Raw genomic sequence first — 15,814 nt, forward strand, 5'->3', positions numbered from 1 at the left:
TTTATGGCCTACATTTATTATATTCTGTGGAGTCAGCCAGCAGCTTTAGGCAAAGAATACCTTTGGAGTCTGAAATCAGATGCAAAGGAATCAGGGGTTTCAAATGAGTAATCATGTATTTCAGAAGCATAAGAATGTTCCAAAGATTCTGAAATACAACTAAATACTGCGTACTGTGTAATGTATGAGTAATAATTTCCCAATCCTCTGTACAATTTCTCCCTTCCTTTCTCTGTCTCTTTCCCTTCCTCCTTCCCTCCCTACATTTCTTTTCAGTTAAGATAATTTTGTCTCCTAGTATGGGCCAGGATTGTTGCTATAAAACTTCATTTCCTCCAGAATAGTTTTGGTAGTACTTCTGGAGGAAGAGTTTATTTAGCAAATCGTACTCTGATAATGTTAAGGACTTTTCATAAGGAATTTTAACAAGGTGGCAGGAATTATCCAGTCTCAATTTTTAAGAGTAAAACTGAAAGAGGGAAATTTAAACAATGGTAGGTTGAATAACAAGTAAGACTATGTAGTATCTGTATGACAGAACAAAATTCTAAAACTTCCATAAATAATTTTCTTTTTAATTTTTTAATTAATTTTTAAATTTTTTTATTTTTTATTTTTATTTTTTAATTTTTTAAATTAAATTTTTCATTTTCATGGACCAGACACAGGTTGTTAATACCAATTGTTTAAAAAGAATGAGAACTTGGCTTCCACAGGAGAACAACAGCAGGATTCTTTTTTTTTTTAAGATTTTATTTATTTATTTGACAGATCACAAGTAGGCAGAGAGGCAGACAGAGAGAGAGAGAGGAGGAGGAAGCAGGCTTCCTGCCAAGTAGAGAGCCCAATGCGGGGCTTGATCCCAGGATCCTGAGATCATGACCTGAGCTGAAGGCAGAGGCTCTAACCCACTGAGCCACCCAGGTGCCCCAACAGCAGGATTGTAACCTAGATCTCCTTCTGCTGAACTCCTACCTTTCTGCAAGTTGTGGGTCCTAGAGCTATCACAGTCCCTTCAATAAATTTTGGTTTCTTTACCAAACTGTGAGAGTGATACTTAATCGGGGTGTGATAAGTGAGATAGTGTTAATTGTAAACGAAAGCATTTTGAACAATATAATTACTGTTATAACTTACTATTTATTAGGGAAAAGCAGATGCCTGGCAAACTTAGGTTTCATGTTAATATAAATGTCATTAGGCTAGCTAGGTTGTAATGAGGGTTATTTTATGGTTTTAGCATTTCAGAGTCTACCTAAAAAAGTTCTGCACCAGGGATCGACCATCTTTATGTTTTATGTGGCTACGCAGATCTACCCTCATTTTGAGCACTCATTGTCTATTATTCGTAGCGGTAACTAAAGTCTGGTTAGAGTATCATAAAAACTATGCAGCATAAAATAAATTCCGTGACACTTCTGAGGCATTTGAGAAATAATTTACTTTCTTAGAAGTTAGGTCAAGAGCAGAAACAAAATTATCATTCATGCCTAACCTGAATTTTCCCTCCTCAAGTACATAAAAAGAACAAAAGCACTGTTTTCTTTAAATTTGATTTTCTTTGAAGAGGTTTGTGATTATTAGATTTTACTTTGTTTTACATAGGGAACCTTTGTTAGCCTTCAAAATGTAATTTAGCAATGTAACTGATGTACTTTTGCAACCAATCAAGCAAATACATACGACAAAATGTATGCATACTTATTTCAGCCTTTGAGATTTGTTTTCAAATGACTCTGTTTGGAGCCCGGGGAAGAATATGAGATCATTTATTTCCCCTCTGCCAAAGGCAAGCTGATTTCCCCAACCCACATGGACAGTTGAGCAGTAAGTCTATCGTGTTAGCGTGCCTGAGTCTCCCGACCCGTGTCCTGCCATCCGTGAGCACATAGGCATTCATGCTAGCACGCGGTTGGGGCAAGAGTCCACTGGCAAGACCTCTCCCGTTCGGCTACGCAGATTATGCTGACGGTAGAGCCATCCCGTGGGTCTGCTGCACCTGCCCACTGGCTGGGGAAAGAAAGAAAGGGTATTCGGCAGAGTCTAAGCAGCGGCTTCCACCCACTCTCTCCCACTTACATACACTGTACTCTCTCCCCACGTGCATTCCGAGGTCTGGATCACACACATTCACTTGCACTCTCACACACGTGCGCACCATACCTCGCCCAGCCGCAAGCCGGGGCACGTCGCCCGGGCACCCCAACCTCCCCGCCCCAGGCTCGGCGGGCTCTCCCCACTCACCCGCGCTCCACGTGGGCGCACCCCGGCGCCAGGCTGCCGCGCTGCCCACGGAGCCCCTCGCGGGCCCCCGCGGTGGGAGGGAAGGCGCGGCCCCGGGGTCGGACGGACAAAGCGGGCGTCCAATCGAGCCCCGCACTGCCTCCCCGAAGGGAGGGAGCGGCGGCTCTGACGGGCCCAATGAGCGGGGAGCCCGAGTGGGACTTCCTCCCGGAATCCCGTTGGCCAGAATAGCGGGGCCGTGGGTGACACGTAAGTTGGGTGGGAGGCGGCGGCGGTCGAGGTTCGGCAACCCCGTCAGTGACACCGGCCCGCCGTCCCCCAAACCCGGCCGGGCCAGCCGGTCCCCGCCCATCCACTACCCCGGCCGGCCGCACGCGGAGGCGCCGCCTGGAGTCGGGTCTCTTTGTTGGGCGCGCACCCCCTCCTTTTGGTGGCAACAAAGTCGCGCAGTGGGAGCCGCCGCGAGGGGGCGGGGAGCGGCCGGGGCGGGACTCCGAGCGCCGCCGGGGGCAGCCGAGCCAAAAAGTGGGGAGGAGGAAAAAAGGCAGACGGCGTCTGGGGACCGGCGCGGGCAGAGCCCGCTCGGAAGTATGCGGAGGGCCCCCTCCCGGGCCCGGGCACTCGCGGAGAGCCAGCCTCGCAAAAGTTTGGCGGCCGCTGCCCAGGCGGCGTCGATGGCTGCGCGCCCCGCGGCGCGCGGGGGCTGAGTGGGCGCCACTTCCCCTCGGGCCCCGCTTTTGTGTCTCGCGTCTCCTCCTCATGCTGTGTCCGGCCACCTTTTGCGGCGGCCGCTGCTGAGGCGCTCGCTCCGGCGGAGGGGAGGAAGGGACGGCGGCGGCGGGGGCGGCCGCGGCGCGGGGTCCAGGCGGGACTATGGGAAACGGGATGTGCTCCCGAAAGCAAAAGCGGATTTTCCAGACGCTGCTGCTGCTGACCGTGGTGTTCGGCTTTCTCTACGGCGCGATGCTCTACTACGAGCTGCAGACGCAGCTGCGGAAAGCCGAGGCGGTGGCGCTCAAGTACCAGCAGCACCAGGAGTCCCTTTCCGCCCAGTTACAAGGTACGGTTAACGGGACGCGCGCGGCCGGTGGCCAACTTCGCCCAGCGCCTCCCGCCCCGACTGGTAAAGTGGCTTTGGTGAAACGTTAGCGCTGCGGGTGCCACCTCTGACCATCACGGACATCAGAGGCGAGTCCTGCTGGGCCGCCAGGTCCCCGAAGTGTCAAGGGAGATGACATCTCCACCTCCCACTTCCTCCGGCGGTTACGTTTGAAATTGGTGGCAGCGGCCGCGGGTCCCGCGGGGCGTTGGATGGGCCGGCGCCCACTGAGCCTTTCACCCCAGCACTTGTCAGTGGCCCAGCTGTAGTCTGCGCAGGCCGACCAGTAGCCCTTCCTCGGTTTCTGCCAACCCATCTCAGAAGGGCATGGTCTCGGTTGCTGTGTATTCGCTGTGCAGTTGACTTTGTCAGTAACATAAGAAATGGAGAGTTCGGCAGTGATTTCTCAAACCGTGCTGTTTTTTTTCCCCCCAAGAGAAATTTAGCCGTGACCTAGCTGCCCAAACTAATGGCCCATTAGTTTCTGTTAACTTAATAGGGTGACTTTAACGATGTTGGGAGTGTTGGAAAAGCCCACACTGCTACTGTTCACCATCCTGCTGGTATGTTTTGGGGGGTAACAAAAAAGTTTGTCTTCTTGAGTAAGTTTCAGTTTGTCGTAGAGGTGGGAGTGTATGTGTGTTGTGTACTTTACAGTCAGCCTTGAGAAGTCCAAGAGAAGAAACACAGTTTTTCATTCTGTCAGATACAGTGAACACAACTTGAGCCAGACCTGCAGAAAGATTTAAAGTTCCTATCCTTGGGGCGCCTGGGTTGCTCAGTGGATTAAAGCCTCTGCCTTCGGCTCAGGTCATGATCTCAGGGTCCTGGGATCTAGCCCTGCATTGGGCTCTCTGCTCATCAGGGAGCCTGCTTCCCCCTCTCTCTCTGCCTGCCTCTCTGCCTACTTGTGATATCTCTTTTATTTACTTATTTGATATCTCTATCAAATAAATTACTTATTTGATATCTCTATCAAATAAATAAATAAAATACTTAAAAAAATAAAGTTCCTATCCTTCTATTTTAGAATCTCATTTAGTGTAAATTTCAGAAACATAAATGATGCATGACTGCAAAGTAAGCACCATGTGGTCTTAAGAGCATAGTCACCCTATACATATTTTTTGAAAGCTTTTACTTGTGTCTAGTTTTCAACACTCATGCAGTCCTCTCCCCAACCAAAAATAAAAAACATAAAAATAATAATACTAGAAAGCTGTGAGTAGTGAAATGTTGACAGTCTTTGCTGATAATGCAAATATAGCTTATTTCATATTACTGGGAAGATATAAGCTGGATGGATGTTTGTGTCAGTGTATGTGTATACGAATAGAAAACAGATGCCTTTTCATTGCTTCAGCTATTTTGAGTGTTTTCTAGTAAAAAAAAAAAAAAAGAGAGAGAGAGAGAAAATGACATGCCGCTGATTGCTTGGTCTTATTTTCTCTTCCCAACTTAGAAGAAAGGGAAGTATTTTTAGCTTACTGAAGCTGCATAGCCACAGGCAGTGAAAATATGTGAACTGGGTTTAGTTCTAAAGGAAAACCTGTTTTGATACAGACCTGGGTTAAGAACATTTTTCTTTAAACTTGTTGAAATTTACCCATGGCTTATCGTTGTTATTCAAATTCTGGATATTAATGTATTTACCTATTTACGTTGAAGGCATTAGTAGTTTCCCTATGAAGTTCAGTACAGGTAGACAAAGGGAAAATTTTGTCATCTAATACTGCAAGGGCAGGACTGGATTTTCACACATGTGGCTGGAAGGGGCATGTATGGTGGATTATGTGAGGTTGGTGCCTTAATGTCTTAGTTTAGGGGACCCATGCAAACAGACACTGTCAAGTTCACCAATACATCCTCAGCACTGCACAGTGCCTGACGCTCATGAGGGAATCAATATATATTTATACAGTCAACAAATGAGCTGTTATCCTGAACTGTGGTGAGAAAATAAATCCTGCGGGCTATTGTCTGCTTTCTCAGGTTTCCCTTTCCTGTCTCTGCTTTTTGAAACAAAACAAAACAAAGTAACAACAAAATATTTTGCCCAAGTAGAGCTTCTGCCTCAGCAGCCAATGCTGGAACTGTTTGACTGAGGCCCTGATTTCTGAGTCAAGGCCTGTATTTGCGGTCTTTCTTTCTTTCTTTCTTTCTTTCTTTCTTTTAAATTTAATTTTTTTTCAGTGTTCCAATATTTGTGGTATTTAATTTTGAAAATCAATTTCAATTTCTTTTCTCCTTTGATTTACCTTCTTTTGGTGGTGATGGTGGGGGGAGAGTGGTGGTAAGTGATAATACAAGGCCATTAAAATCTTCCACATTTGTTTTGTTGCAGGAGATGAAAAAATGTAGCTAGTTCAAGTGGCCTTAAAGTCTGTTAAAGTATTTTGCCATTTCCTCTTCAGTTGTGGTGCTGCAACAATTATAACATGGTTATGCATGAAGAATGATTTCCTAAGCAGCCTGCAGTTTCTTCTTATTTTTTAATGGATTGACGATTGACTTCTGTAGCATTTATTTTGGATTTCACATCTGCATGCCATTTAATGAGGATTTTTCTGACGGTATGCCGCTTTTGCTTCCCTTTCCCAATGACAAATGACATTTTACTCAGCAGCGTTGTGTTGTACCACCTGCATAGATTTGTTTTGAAGGCATTAGGCTCTCCATTCTTAGGACTTGTTTAGTTAAGTGAGATCTCTTGACCTGGCTTGGAGTAAGATCAGAGTTAATTATGAGTGGCTTTCTTTAGAAAAAAAAAAAATATATATATATATATATGTGACTCTTGAAATGTTTAAGTAGTTTGGCCCTGTAATCTGAAGGTATACATTTGTTAAGTGAGCATTTTTAGGTCATCTTCAGTTTAAGGATGGTTTGTACTCCAGAGATTATTTTGAAAGTAGGTTATGTCTAACTCCAAGTGCCTTTTGCTGTAGACCCGTGCCATAAATAGGAGACAGTGAGGGGTGACCTGGGGAAAGTTCCAAGACTAAGTAGCCCCCTCTCCAGGAAAAACAAATGTCTGTGTCTACCGGGCAATATATCTATTTACTTCTCTATCTCCCACTTCTGCCACATGGAAATTACACTGAGCAGTGGGGCAGAGGTTATATATTGTTGGCAGAGGCAGTAGTTACAATCTTTGACCAGCACAGTGTTTACTTAATCTCTTAAATTTTTTAAAAACTGCTTTCAGGTGGGCCATACCCCACTCCTTGTGTCTATACACAGTGGTTCTTAGCTCCCACTGCCCATTAGAATCAGTGGGAAGCTCCCACACCGAATCAGTCACCATCTGTGGGGGTGAAACCCACATGGTGCCCTCCCCAGGTGATTACAACATGCAGCCAAGGTTGAAAAGTACAACCCTGTAATCTTAAAACTGAGCCACTTGACACATTTACTTTACTTGGCGGCAAAGACATCTGAGGGTTTTGTTGTTGCTTTTCCCCCAGCATGTGATTCAAATTCTAGCCCTGCAACTTTCTGTGTGAACTTGGCCCTCATTTTTCTTCTTTATACGATGGAGATTAGAATGATCTATTTCATAGGGATAACGTGAGGATAAAATAATGAATACATAGAAGCCTCTGGCACATCCCTGGCACATAGTAGGGACTGCTCCTTAAAGATGATCTGTTACTATCATGGTCTCTGTGTGAGGTAAGGTATTTCACAGCTTTCTCTTCCCACGTTTATCATGGGTAAACATTTTAAAATTGACAAAATTTGTTTTTATAATTAGTTACCTCCTTTTATTTTACCTGATTGGACATCAAAGGAAACAGGTAAACGGACATAAATCCAGATGCTTTCCTCTGGAGAAGGGACTGTCACTGACAATTTAAACTTAAAAAATTAAAGTAGAGTTACTGATTAACTTTTGTCATACCAGATGAGAAGAGGGTGTATCTCCTAGTGGTAGGCAATAACCTTGTGTAACAGGATCTGTAATAGAGATGGAACTATTTAAATTTTTTAAAAGTAGGGGCGAATAGTCCCTCATTTCTGAAACATTTTTGCAGTGCTTTTGGTCTTCCCAATGATGGCCAGAAACCATTAAGAAAAGGTTTATATAATGTTTCCTGTGCTCCTGTTCCAGATAAATATCTTACAGCTATTTCAAGTTAAAAAAAAAGGGGGGGGGCCCTGGGTGGCTCAGTGGGTTAAGCATCTGCCTTTGGCTCAGGTCATGATCCCAGGATCCTCGGAAAATATTACCACTTTGGGCTCCTTACTCCTCGGGAAGTCTACTTCTCCTTTTGCCCCTCCCCCTGCTCATGCGCTTATGTTCTCTTAAATTTTTTTTTTTTTTAATTTGTTGCTTCTATGGCTCATACTGTTATTTAAGTTAGTTGTCCCTTACATTGTGTTTTCCTAACACAGGATGGCACGCTAGCCTGAGCATGAACATATCACATCGGAACTGGCAGCTTCTTTGTTTTCAGCCTCCCCTGAATCTGCTTAAAAAAGAATAAAAGTCTCCTTCAGCGCAGGGCCAGGCTTGCTTTCGTCTCCAGCGCCTAATGCCTGGCATATAGTCAGTGCTCAGTAGAGAGTAGTTCTATACCTCTGTGCTGTTTTCTGTCTGCTTATGAATGTGCTTCATACAGTGGGCCGGGAAATGTGGTGGATACAGGCTGAGGAGTCAGAGCACTTAGGTTTCAAGGCTTTCTGTCTTTTTTTTTTTTTTTTAAACCAGCTGTATGATCTTGGGCAAGTCACTTCTCTGTGACCCACTTTTATCGTAGGTTATAATCAGAATAATAAAGTTTATAATAGGTTGTCATGAGGATCAATCATGTTAGCTGGTATACAATGCTTAGAAATATAAGGCTTACATTTTGGACTGTACAACAGAGTGGTTCACAGAACTCAGTGATTTTAGATCTATGAACATGGGCTGTATGTGGCTAGGTATTCTCATTTTCAAGTGCAAAATTAGGCCTTATAGACATCAATGAGATATGGTTCATTAGATGAACATTTTCATTTAAAAAATAGAACAGAATTTAAGTTCCATAGTTTTATTTGTATATAAATCCCTTGCCCCAAAACGCATTCCTTGAATAAAAGATGAAAGCTTCTAGGTACTTTGTGAAAATCTGACTCAATTAAGCATTCTGTTAAATATATATAATTTGCACAGATTTGTATGATTCTACATACTGTGTCTGCCTTATTCATTCCAGTAAATTGGAATGTGCCCATATTGGTTGACCACATAAGAGAATTTCTCATTATTTGTGAGCCTTTGGTTTAAGTCCAAGATACATTGGAAGCTTTACTTTGACTTTATTCTCTTCTGCCTTTCTTAGGAGAGTTTCTTATAGCCTTGCAGCTGCCTGTGGTGTCGCAGGAGTGGGTGATCCAGTGCCTCATTGTTGGGGAGAGAATTGGATTCAAGCAGCATCCAAAATACAAACACGATTATGTCTCTCACTAAGGATACTTCGTCTCATTGATTTTTCCCTGATGTTGTGGAGATTGTGTTTTAACCAGGTTTTAAATGTGTCTTGTGTGTAACTGGATTCTTTGCATGGATCTTGTATATAGTTTTATTTGCTGGACTTTTATGATAAAATAAATGTTGAATCTCTTTGGTTGTAGTAAAAAACAAACAAACAAACAAACAAAAAAACCAGACAGGTTTCAGGGACTTAAGGAATGGGTGACTTGGAGTTGGAGAACTGATTTGCAACAGATTGGAGAGAAACTAAAAGAGGGAAGAGAGGAACAGGGGACTGCTACCATTTTATGGCTTTTCAAAGCATTGAGGAATGTTCTTGCTCACATGTTTATGTCTCAAAAAAGAGAAACAGGGACTAGTGAAGGGAGATTGGTTTTGGCATCAAGTACTGTTTGAATACAGCTGTGGTGTTCATGGGTGGAGACCTTGAACAGGCAAATAATACCTCCGGACTTGAGTTTCTTTATGTTGCACTGGGGATAACAATGTCTATTTTGCGCACTTGTGTAGATTGTAAATAATACACCCAAAATGACGAGCACGCATCCTGGAACACATGACTACTGCATTTATTAAGTGACCAGGACTTCTGGGTTAGCATTGAGCTGCTTTTTATTTTGCTCACTGTTTACTGCATCTAGTAGGTACTGGTGTTACTAGTTGTGGCCTAAATGTGGCTCTTTTCAAGCTAAGTCCCTAACTTGGCTGAAACTTTTATTTAAGACATTCTCACTCTGTCTTTTCTACTGTATTGACCTTTTCTTTTTTCTTTCTTTCTTTCTTTCTTTCTTTCTTTCTTTCTTTCTTTAAAGAAAGAAAAGACCTACATATACTTAGGTGGTATCAACTAAGAGTTGCTGTTTTTCATTTTGACAAATAAGTGTTTTTATTTTGTCATTGAGGACAAAATGTTTTTGCTACTTTTGCCAGTCAGTGCTTTGTGGAGTTTGTAGCTTTGGAAGTAAAAGTTATATGTAATACAACTTTATTATAAGAGAATAGTGGCAAGCTGTTTTTCCTTTCAAGCCACTGTTACTTAAAGTGAATGTATTTTGATAGAATTTTGAAAATTTATTTGAAGAAATTTAATTATTTTAAATACATAACATTTGTTGAATGTCTGCCACGTTCAGGGGCATTGTTAAGCACGTTACGTGCATTTTTTTCTTCTAACAGTGACATAAGCTTGTTAATGTGAGTGAAAGATCTGAGGCTCAGAGGGGTTAATTAACTTCCCAGGGTCAAGGTCAGATCTAATGAAACTGAGCGTAGAACCCTAAAGTAACTTCCCAGCTGTGTTCTTTCCACAGTACTCCATTGCCCTCAAAATTATTTTAGTGTGTCTCATGACAATATTGATGGTTCTGAGAAAGTAGGTTAGGTGGGTGGTATGAAGAGTCAAGATAAAATTTATAATCAGAAGTAACAGGGTGATTATTTGATGAGACATTTCTAGTGTGTAGGACATTTGCTGCTGTTACAAAAGGTAATTTTGGTTGATACGGAGTTGATTTTAGGTGGTATGTAGATGCTGCATTAAATAACATTGAATCATATCTAATAAAAACCTTAAGCCCTTTTGAATTCCCTTTTAGAGTTTTCTTGACAAGTAGAAACTTTCAGTTTGATGTTAGAATCCTCCCTTAGCCATAGTTACTCATTTGTTTCTCTCAGAGAACTGAATGAGGGCAGCCAACAGTTTGACAGTTAGAATTTAATAATTGTCATTTATTGCATTTAAAATTAACAGTCACTGTATCCATGAATACCATATAAATCACATTTTCCATTTACAAGGTAGTAGTTTACAGGGGTTTTTTAGAAGTCTATTTTAGGGAAAAAAATGAAATTTAGCAACTTGTAGTACCTGTACAGTTCATGTGTGAGTACCTGCATGTCTGTAGTTCATGAATGCATTAACTGATTGGATCTGCTACAGACAATGAATTTTACAGTTAAAGAAACAATCCTGAAGCGGACTCATTTATCATGTATCTCAAGTCCACATATCCTGACTTCCAGTACAACATAGCATTCCTCTACTGTGCTCTGCTGTCCCTGGAGATCAGCACCCTCTTCTCAGTTCCAGCAGAAACTATTGCTATTTTTAAACAATGCTTTGTATTTCTGAATGGCATATTTGTGTTCTTGTTTTTATTGGCCAGTGAGTGCTTATTCAGGGGACATGCCAGTCATTGCCCTTCACTAATAAACCTCACTAAATAGGCTTTAGCCTGGAGGGATGTAGGCATGAAATAAATTGCTCTTTAAAATAGTATGACATTTTAAAAAATATTGCCTTAACTATTTTTTCATATATAAAATGTCACACTATGATAGATTGTGAATAGAAAAGTAAAAGATGGGCTGTCATTCTGAAAGATAAAGTATCACATTTGAATGACAGTTTCCTTTCTGTTGAGAGTGCGTTTAAGAAAAATATATAATCATTTTAGAAGAGTCGAACATTTCCCATTTCACATTTCATTTAAACCCCTTCTTTAAGTGGAATTTTTGTTATAAACAAAAACAAAAATCCTGCAAAGCAGGATATTTTAAGACAGCTTTGACATTGCTTGTATGATCTCAATAATAGCGATGATGCTGTATGGTAGATGCTGTGAGCAGATTAAAATTGGGCAGCTGTTAATTACTTACTTAACTTGGCCAGTGTAGGATAGTTTATTAAGTTTTATATTAGTGAGATTTAATGTATAATCTCTCAACCTATTAACATACATTGATTTTTAAAAGGGTTTCATATCCTTTTTTAAAGGTTTGATGCTATAAAACATGTTAATCTGCACTGATGTCAAGCATCACTTTCATGAGAAGATGAAAAATAGCTTGTCTTCACTATGTAGGTGAGCATCAGCTCTAAATCCAGAAGTCATCTAAGTTTGATCTGGGTGTGGGTGAGGCTCCTTGGGTGTAGTTCCTCGAGTATAGTTCCTTGTCATCTGTGAAACTAGAGTCAAGTGACTGACCTCAAAACAACCAATGTACAGCAATAAAGCAGACATAAGATACATACATATTCTGGTTCAAAAAAGGGTAAGATGCATAGTATGTAGGAATCACTGGTCCATAGCAATTCTGAAATCCAGCTAGGCAGAAATTCCTTGACTAGGTTTCCAGACCTGGGGATAATTCTCTATGGCTCTTGATTCTACTCCTTGGGCTATTGGCTCCACTCTCTGAGTCATTTTTCCTTTTTTCATGAAAGGTAGCATGTATTTACCGCCGAGTTTTCTCAGCCTGCTTCCTGACAATAGAATAGGGGGATGTATGGGCTTTTTTCATTTATTACAGTCTCTGGTCCTTTCATTCTAAACTGGCAGGGTTTCTGCTCATAAAATCCTCTCAAAACTTTTGTCAGTCTCCTGTGAAACTTGGGGATTTACTCTATTAGACAAAAAGCACACCCGCATATTTCTTGGAGATAAATTCTTCTCTGATTGGGGCTTCTGCTTAGATAAGGGATAGGCAGTGACCTTTCACTTTCCAAAAGCCTTTTGATAGGATCTCTGTGTCATACCCTTATACTTTTAGGAGACCTATGGTCTGACTGAATAGCTTTTTAAGAAGCCATATTTTTGGGACCCCTGGATGGGTCAGTTGGTTATACCTCTGACTCTTAATTTCAACGCAGGTCATGATCTCAGGGTACTGAAATCAAGCCCTGTGTCAGGCCCCCCTGCTGGGTGTGGAGTCTGCTTGGAATTCTCTCTCTCCAAAACCCCACTTGCCCATGTGTGTGTTCTCTCTCTCTCAATAAAGGGGGGGTGGATGGACAACATTTCTAAGGTCTTAAGGATTTCTGAGCAACATCTTTTGTCTCATCTTTAGACTGTGCACTCTCTGATAATTTTCTGGAATTGATCTTTGCACGGAAGCTGTTTCCTAACTTAACATTGTTTGCTGTCTACAGACGCTGAGAATTTTCAAAACTATCAAGTCCTTCCTCCTTTTTGTTTAGCAGTCCTTCCCTGTTTATCTTCTCACAGTTTACTGTAATCAACAGGAAGAAACCACGTAGCATCTTCAGCACTTTGCTGGAAGATCTCAGCTAAATTACCCAGTTCATTCAGAACTTTTTTTTTTTTTTAACTTCTCATGTAACTGCAAGTGACTGCAGCTGATGTAACTCTACATAAATATGGGTATTGTTAAACCTTTTGCCACTACATAATTTCCAGTTTCCAAAAAAAATTTCCTCATTTTTATTTATGCCCTTCCTAGTAATCTCTTCAAAGTCCAAAATTCTGTGAACAATATGTTTCAGGCACTTTGTACATTGACTCACACTCTTCTTTTTCTTTTTTTTTAAAGATATTATTTATTTATTTGACAGAGAGCACAGCAGGGGGGAGCAGCAGGCAGAGGGAGAGGGAGAAGCAGGCTCGCAGAGCAGGGAGCCTGGTGTAGGGCTCGATCCCAGGACCCTGGGATCATGACCTATGCAGAAGGCAGATGCTTAATGACTGAGGCACCCTGGTGCCCTGACTCACATTCTTCTTTTTTTTTTTAGATTTTTAAAAAAATTTATTTATTTGACAGAGAGACACCACAAGTAGGCAGACAGGCAGGCAGGAGAGAGAGAGGAGAAAGCAGGCTCCCTGCCAAGCAGAGAGCCCGATGTGGGACTCGATCCCAGGACCCTGAGATCGTGACCTGAGCTGAAGGCAGAGGCTTAACCCACTGAGCCACCCAGGCACCCTGACTCACACTCTTCTGAAGGCCCATTACACAGTTCCAAAGCTCTTTACCTTCAGATTTTTGAGATGGCAGTACCCTGCTCCAAAATCTATATTGGTTATCCTATTGCATGGCAAATTATCCCCAAACAACAAATGTTATCTTACAGTCACTATGGGAAAGGAATCTGGGCTTAGCTGTGTGATTTTTTTTTTTTTTTTTTCAAGATCTCTCATGATGTTGCAGTCAGGCTGCTGAACAGGGTAGTACTAATCTGAAAACTTGCCTGGGATTGAATGAGCTGCTTCAGAATTCACTGTTCTGAATTATTTTCTTGGATGATCCAACATAATACTTTTGTTAAAATGCATTATTACATATTTTAATGTGATTTATTATTTCAGGTATATTAGCAAGAAATGGCATTTGAAATCATGGCACTTTAGAGAGAAATTATCTGGTATTTAAACCATTTGATCTCTAAGGATTGAAATAAAGAATTTCAGGTAATTCTCTGAAATATAAACCCAAGTAGTAAGTTGCCAAAGGAAATCCCACAGCAGAAAGCATATGTCCTTGAGGAGTTTCAAAATCTATTGGTAATATGTGAAAAGTTCTCACTCATACAGTTGACTGTATTTCTTTGACAAATACATAGGAATGCAATGCACCGTGTTTGTTCATATAATATTTTTACTTCTGATTGTTCCTTCTGATTTTATGGACTGCAGTCCTTGGTGAACACCTTATTTGATGGTCACAAGATAAATTTTGAGGGGAATGAGTTTTACTGGTCTTAGAAAGATAATATCTTTGATTTAAAGAAAGAACATTGGGGCGCCTGGGTGGCTCAGTGGGTTAAAGCCTCTGCCTTCGGCTCAGGTCATGATCCCAGAGTCCTGGGATCGAGCCCCACATCGGGCTCTCTGCCCTGCAGGGAGCCTGCTTCCTCCTCTCTCTCTGCCTGTCTCTCTGCCTAGTTGTGATTTCTGTCTGTTAAATAAATAAAATATTAAAAAAAAAAAAAAAAAGAACATTAATTGCATCCCTGGTGATTTCAACTTGTTCATTGGTCTCTTTGAAAATCAAGTTTAGGGGTGCCTGGGTGGCTCAGTGGGCTAAAGCCTTTGCCTTTGGTTCAGGTCATGATCCCAAGATCCTGGGATCAAGCCCCATATTGGGGCTCTCTGCTCAGCAGGGAGCCTGCTTCCTTCCCCTCTCTCCCTCTGCCTGCCTCTCTGCCTACTTGTGATCTCTTTCTGTCAAATAAATAAATAAAATCTTAAAAAAAAAAAAAAGAAAATCAAGTTTAAAACATTGCAATGAAAGAGTACACTTTCATGGTATTAATAAAAATAGATTATAAGAGAATATTATGAAAAAGTCATTAAATGTTTTCTAAACAATAATTATTCCAAATTCATAGTATGACCTCACCCTTCTTAACATATTAGAAATACATTAGAAATATGAGATCAATATTTCTCACAACCCTGAGATCAAGACCTGAGCTGTGATCAAGAGTCAGACGATTAAGCAACTGAGCCAGCCAGACGCCCCAAATGTTTCTATTTTCCATTTGACTTCTGTTATACCTTCCTAAGTGAATTTCTGTAAGAGATAGGATTGGGAAGTGGATAGAGAATATCTTGTCAAAGTGTGTTTGAGGCCATATTCCACTCAAGAATCGAGGCAAGTTCTCTCCTTGTCAGTGAAAAGTTGCTGTTGAATTTCTGTGAAATTCTGTGAATTGCTTCCTTGTGTGAAGGAGGGTGATTCTCTTCTGCTCCACTGCTACCTGTGTGGGTGCCGATTGCTGCCATGATACTCACTGATACTCTGGGTTGCTGTGAACATCTTTTCCTTTGTGATATTCCCATGGATACCATTGAGTCCTTTGTGAAACGTCGTCATGTTACAGGATTTCTTTTCCTTTAGTGCCCATGGTTCTTGGTCATGCCACTTTGAAGAATGAGGAGGTAGACCAGACAGAGTGGTGGGCAGCAAAGCTAAGTTTATTGAGTGATAGTATAATGCTCCTGAAAAGGGAAGGAACCCAAGAGGGTTGCCACTGGGGTTTCTAACTCTAGGAGGTTTTTGTTGTTGTTGTTGTTTTTAAGATTTTATTTATTTAAGAGAGAATGAATGAGAGAACACAAGCAGAGGCAGAGGGAAAGAGGGAAAGAGGGAGAGGGAGAAGCAGGCTTTCCACTGAACAGGGAGCCTAACACTGGGCTGGATCCCAGGATTCTGGGATCATGATCGGCGCCAAAGGCAAATGTTTAACTGAA

General features: G+C 41.7%; 2 protein-coding genes across 5 annotated transcripts in view; one reads left to right on the forward strand and one right to left on the reverse strand.

The window, feature by feature from the left end:
- Window positions 1-1,422: 1,422 nt before the first annotated feature.
- On the reverse strand, window positions 1,423-3,659 carry LOC123940700 (proline-rich protein 2-like). Its single transcript, XM_046003660.1, has 3 exons — window positions 3,426-3,659; window positions 2,245-3,197; window positions 1,423-2,010 (listed from the first exon to the last, which is right to left on the reverse strand). Exons 1-3 carry the CDS (start codon window positions 3,657-3,659, stop codon window positions 1,902-1,904), a joined length of 1,296 nt encoding a protein of 431 aa, XP_045859616.1. The 3' UTR covers window positions 1,423-1,901.
- The window catches only part of GOLIM4 (golgi integral membrane protein 4), a 78,524-nt gene continuing 65,827 nt past the window's right edge, over window positions 3,118-15,814 (forward strand). For all 4 annotated transcript variants that reach the window (XM_046001911.1, XM_046001912.1, XM_046001913.1 and 1 more), the window contains exon 1: window positions 3,118-3,304. In XM_046001911.1, coding sequence (XP_045857867.1) covers window positions 3,118-3,304 — 187 coding nt within the window. The remainder of the gene's footprint in view (window positions 3,305-15,814) is intronic.

The sequence above is a fragment of the Meles meles genome, chromosome 4, assembly GCF_922984935.1.
Source record: "Meles meles chromosome 4, mMelMel3.1 paternal haplotype, whole genome shotgun sequence".
Lineage (NCBI taxonomy): Eukaryota > Metazoa > Chordata > Mammalia > Carnivora > Mustelidae > Meles > Meles meles.

Excerpts from the sequence above, each read along its gene's own strand:
- LOC123940700 (XM_046003660.1), bottom strand. The coding sequence starts at position 3,659 with ATGGGTTGGCAGAAACCGAGGAAGGGCTACTGGTCGGCCTGCGCAGAC. Across the intron at positions 3,198-3,425 it reads CAGCAGGACTCGCCTCTGAT|AGAAAGCCGAACACCACGGT; the intron begins GTCCGTGATGGT and ends ATCGCGCCGTAG. Across the intron at positions 2,011-2,244 it reads TGCGCCCACGTGGAGCGCGG|CCAGTGGGCAGGTGCAGCAG; the intron begins GTGAGTGGGGAG and ends TTCTTTCCCCAG.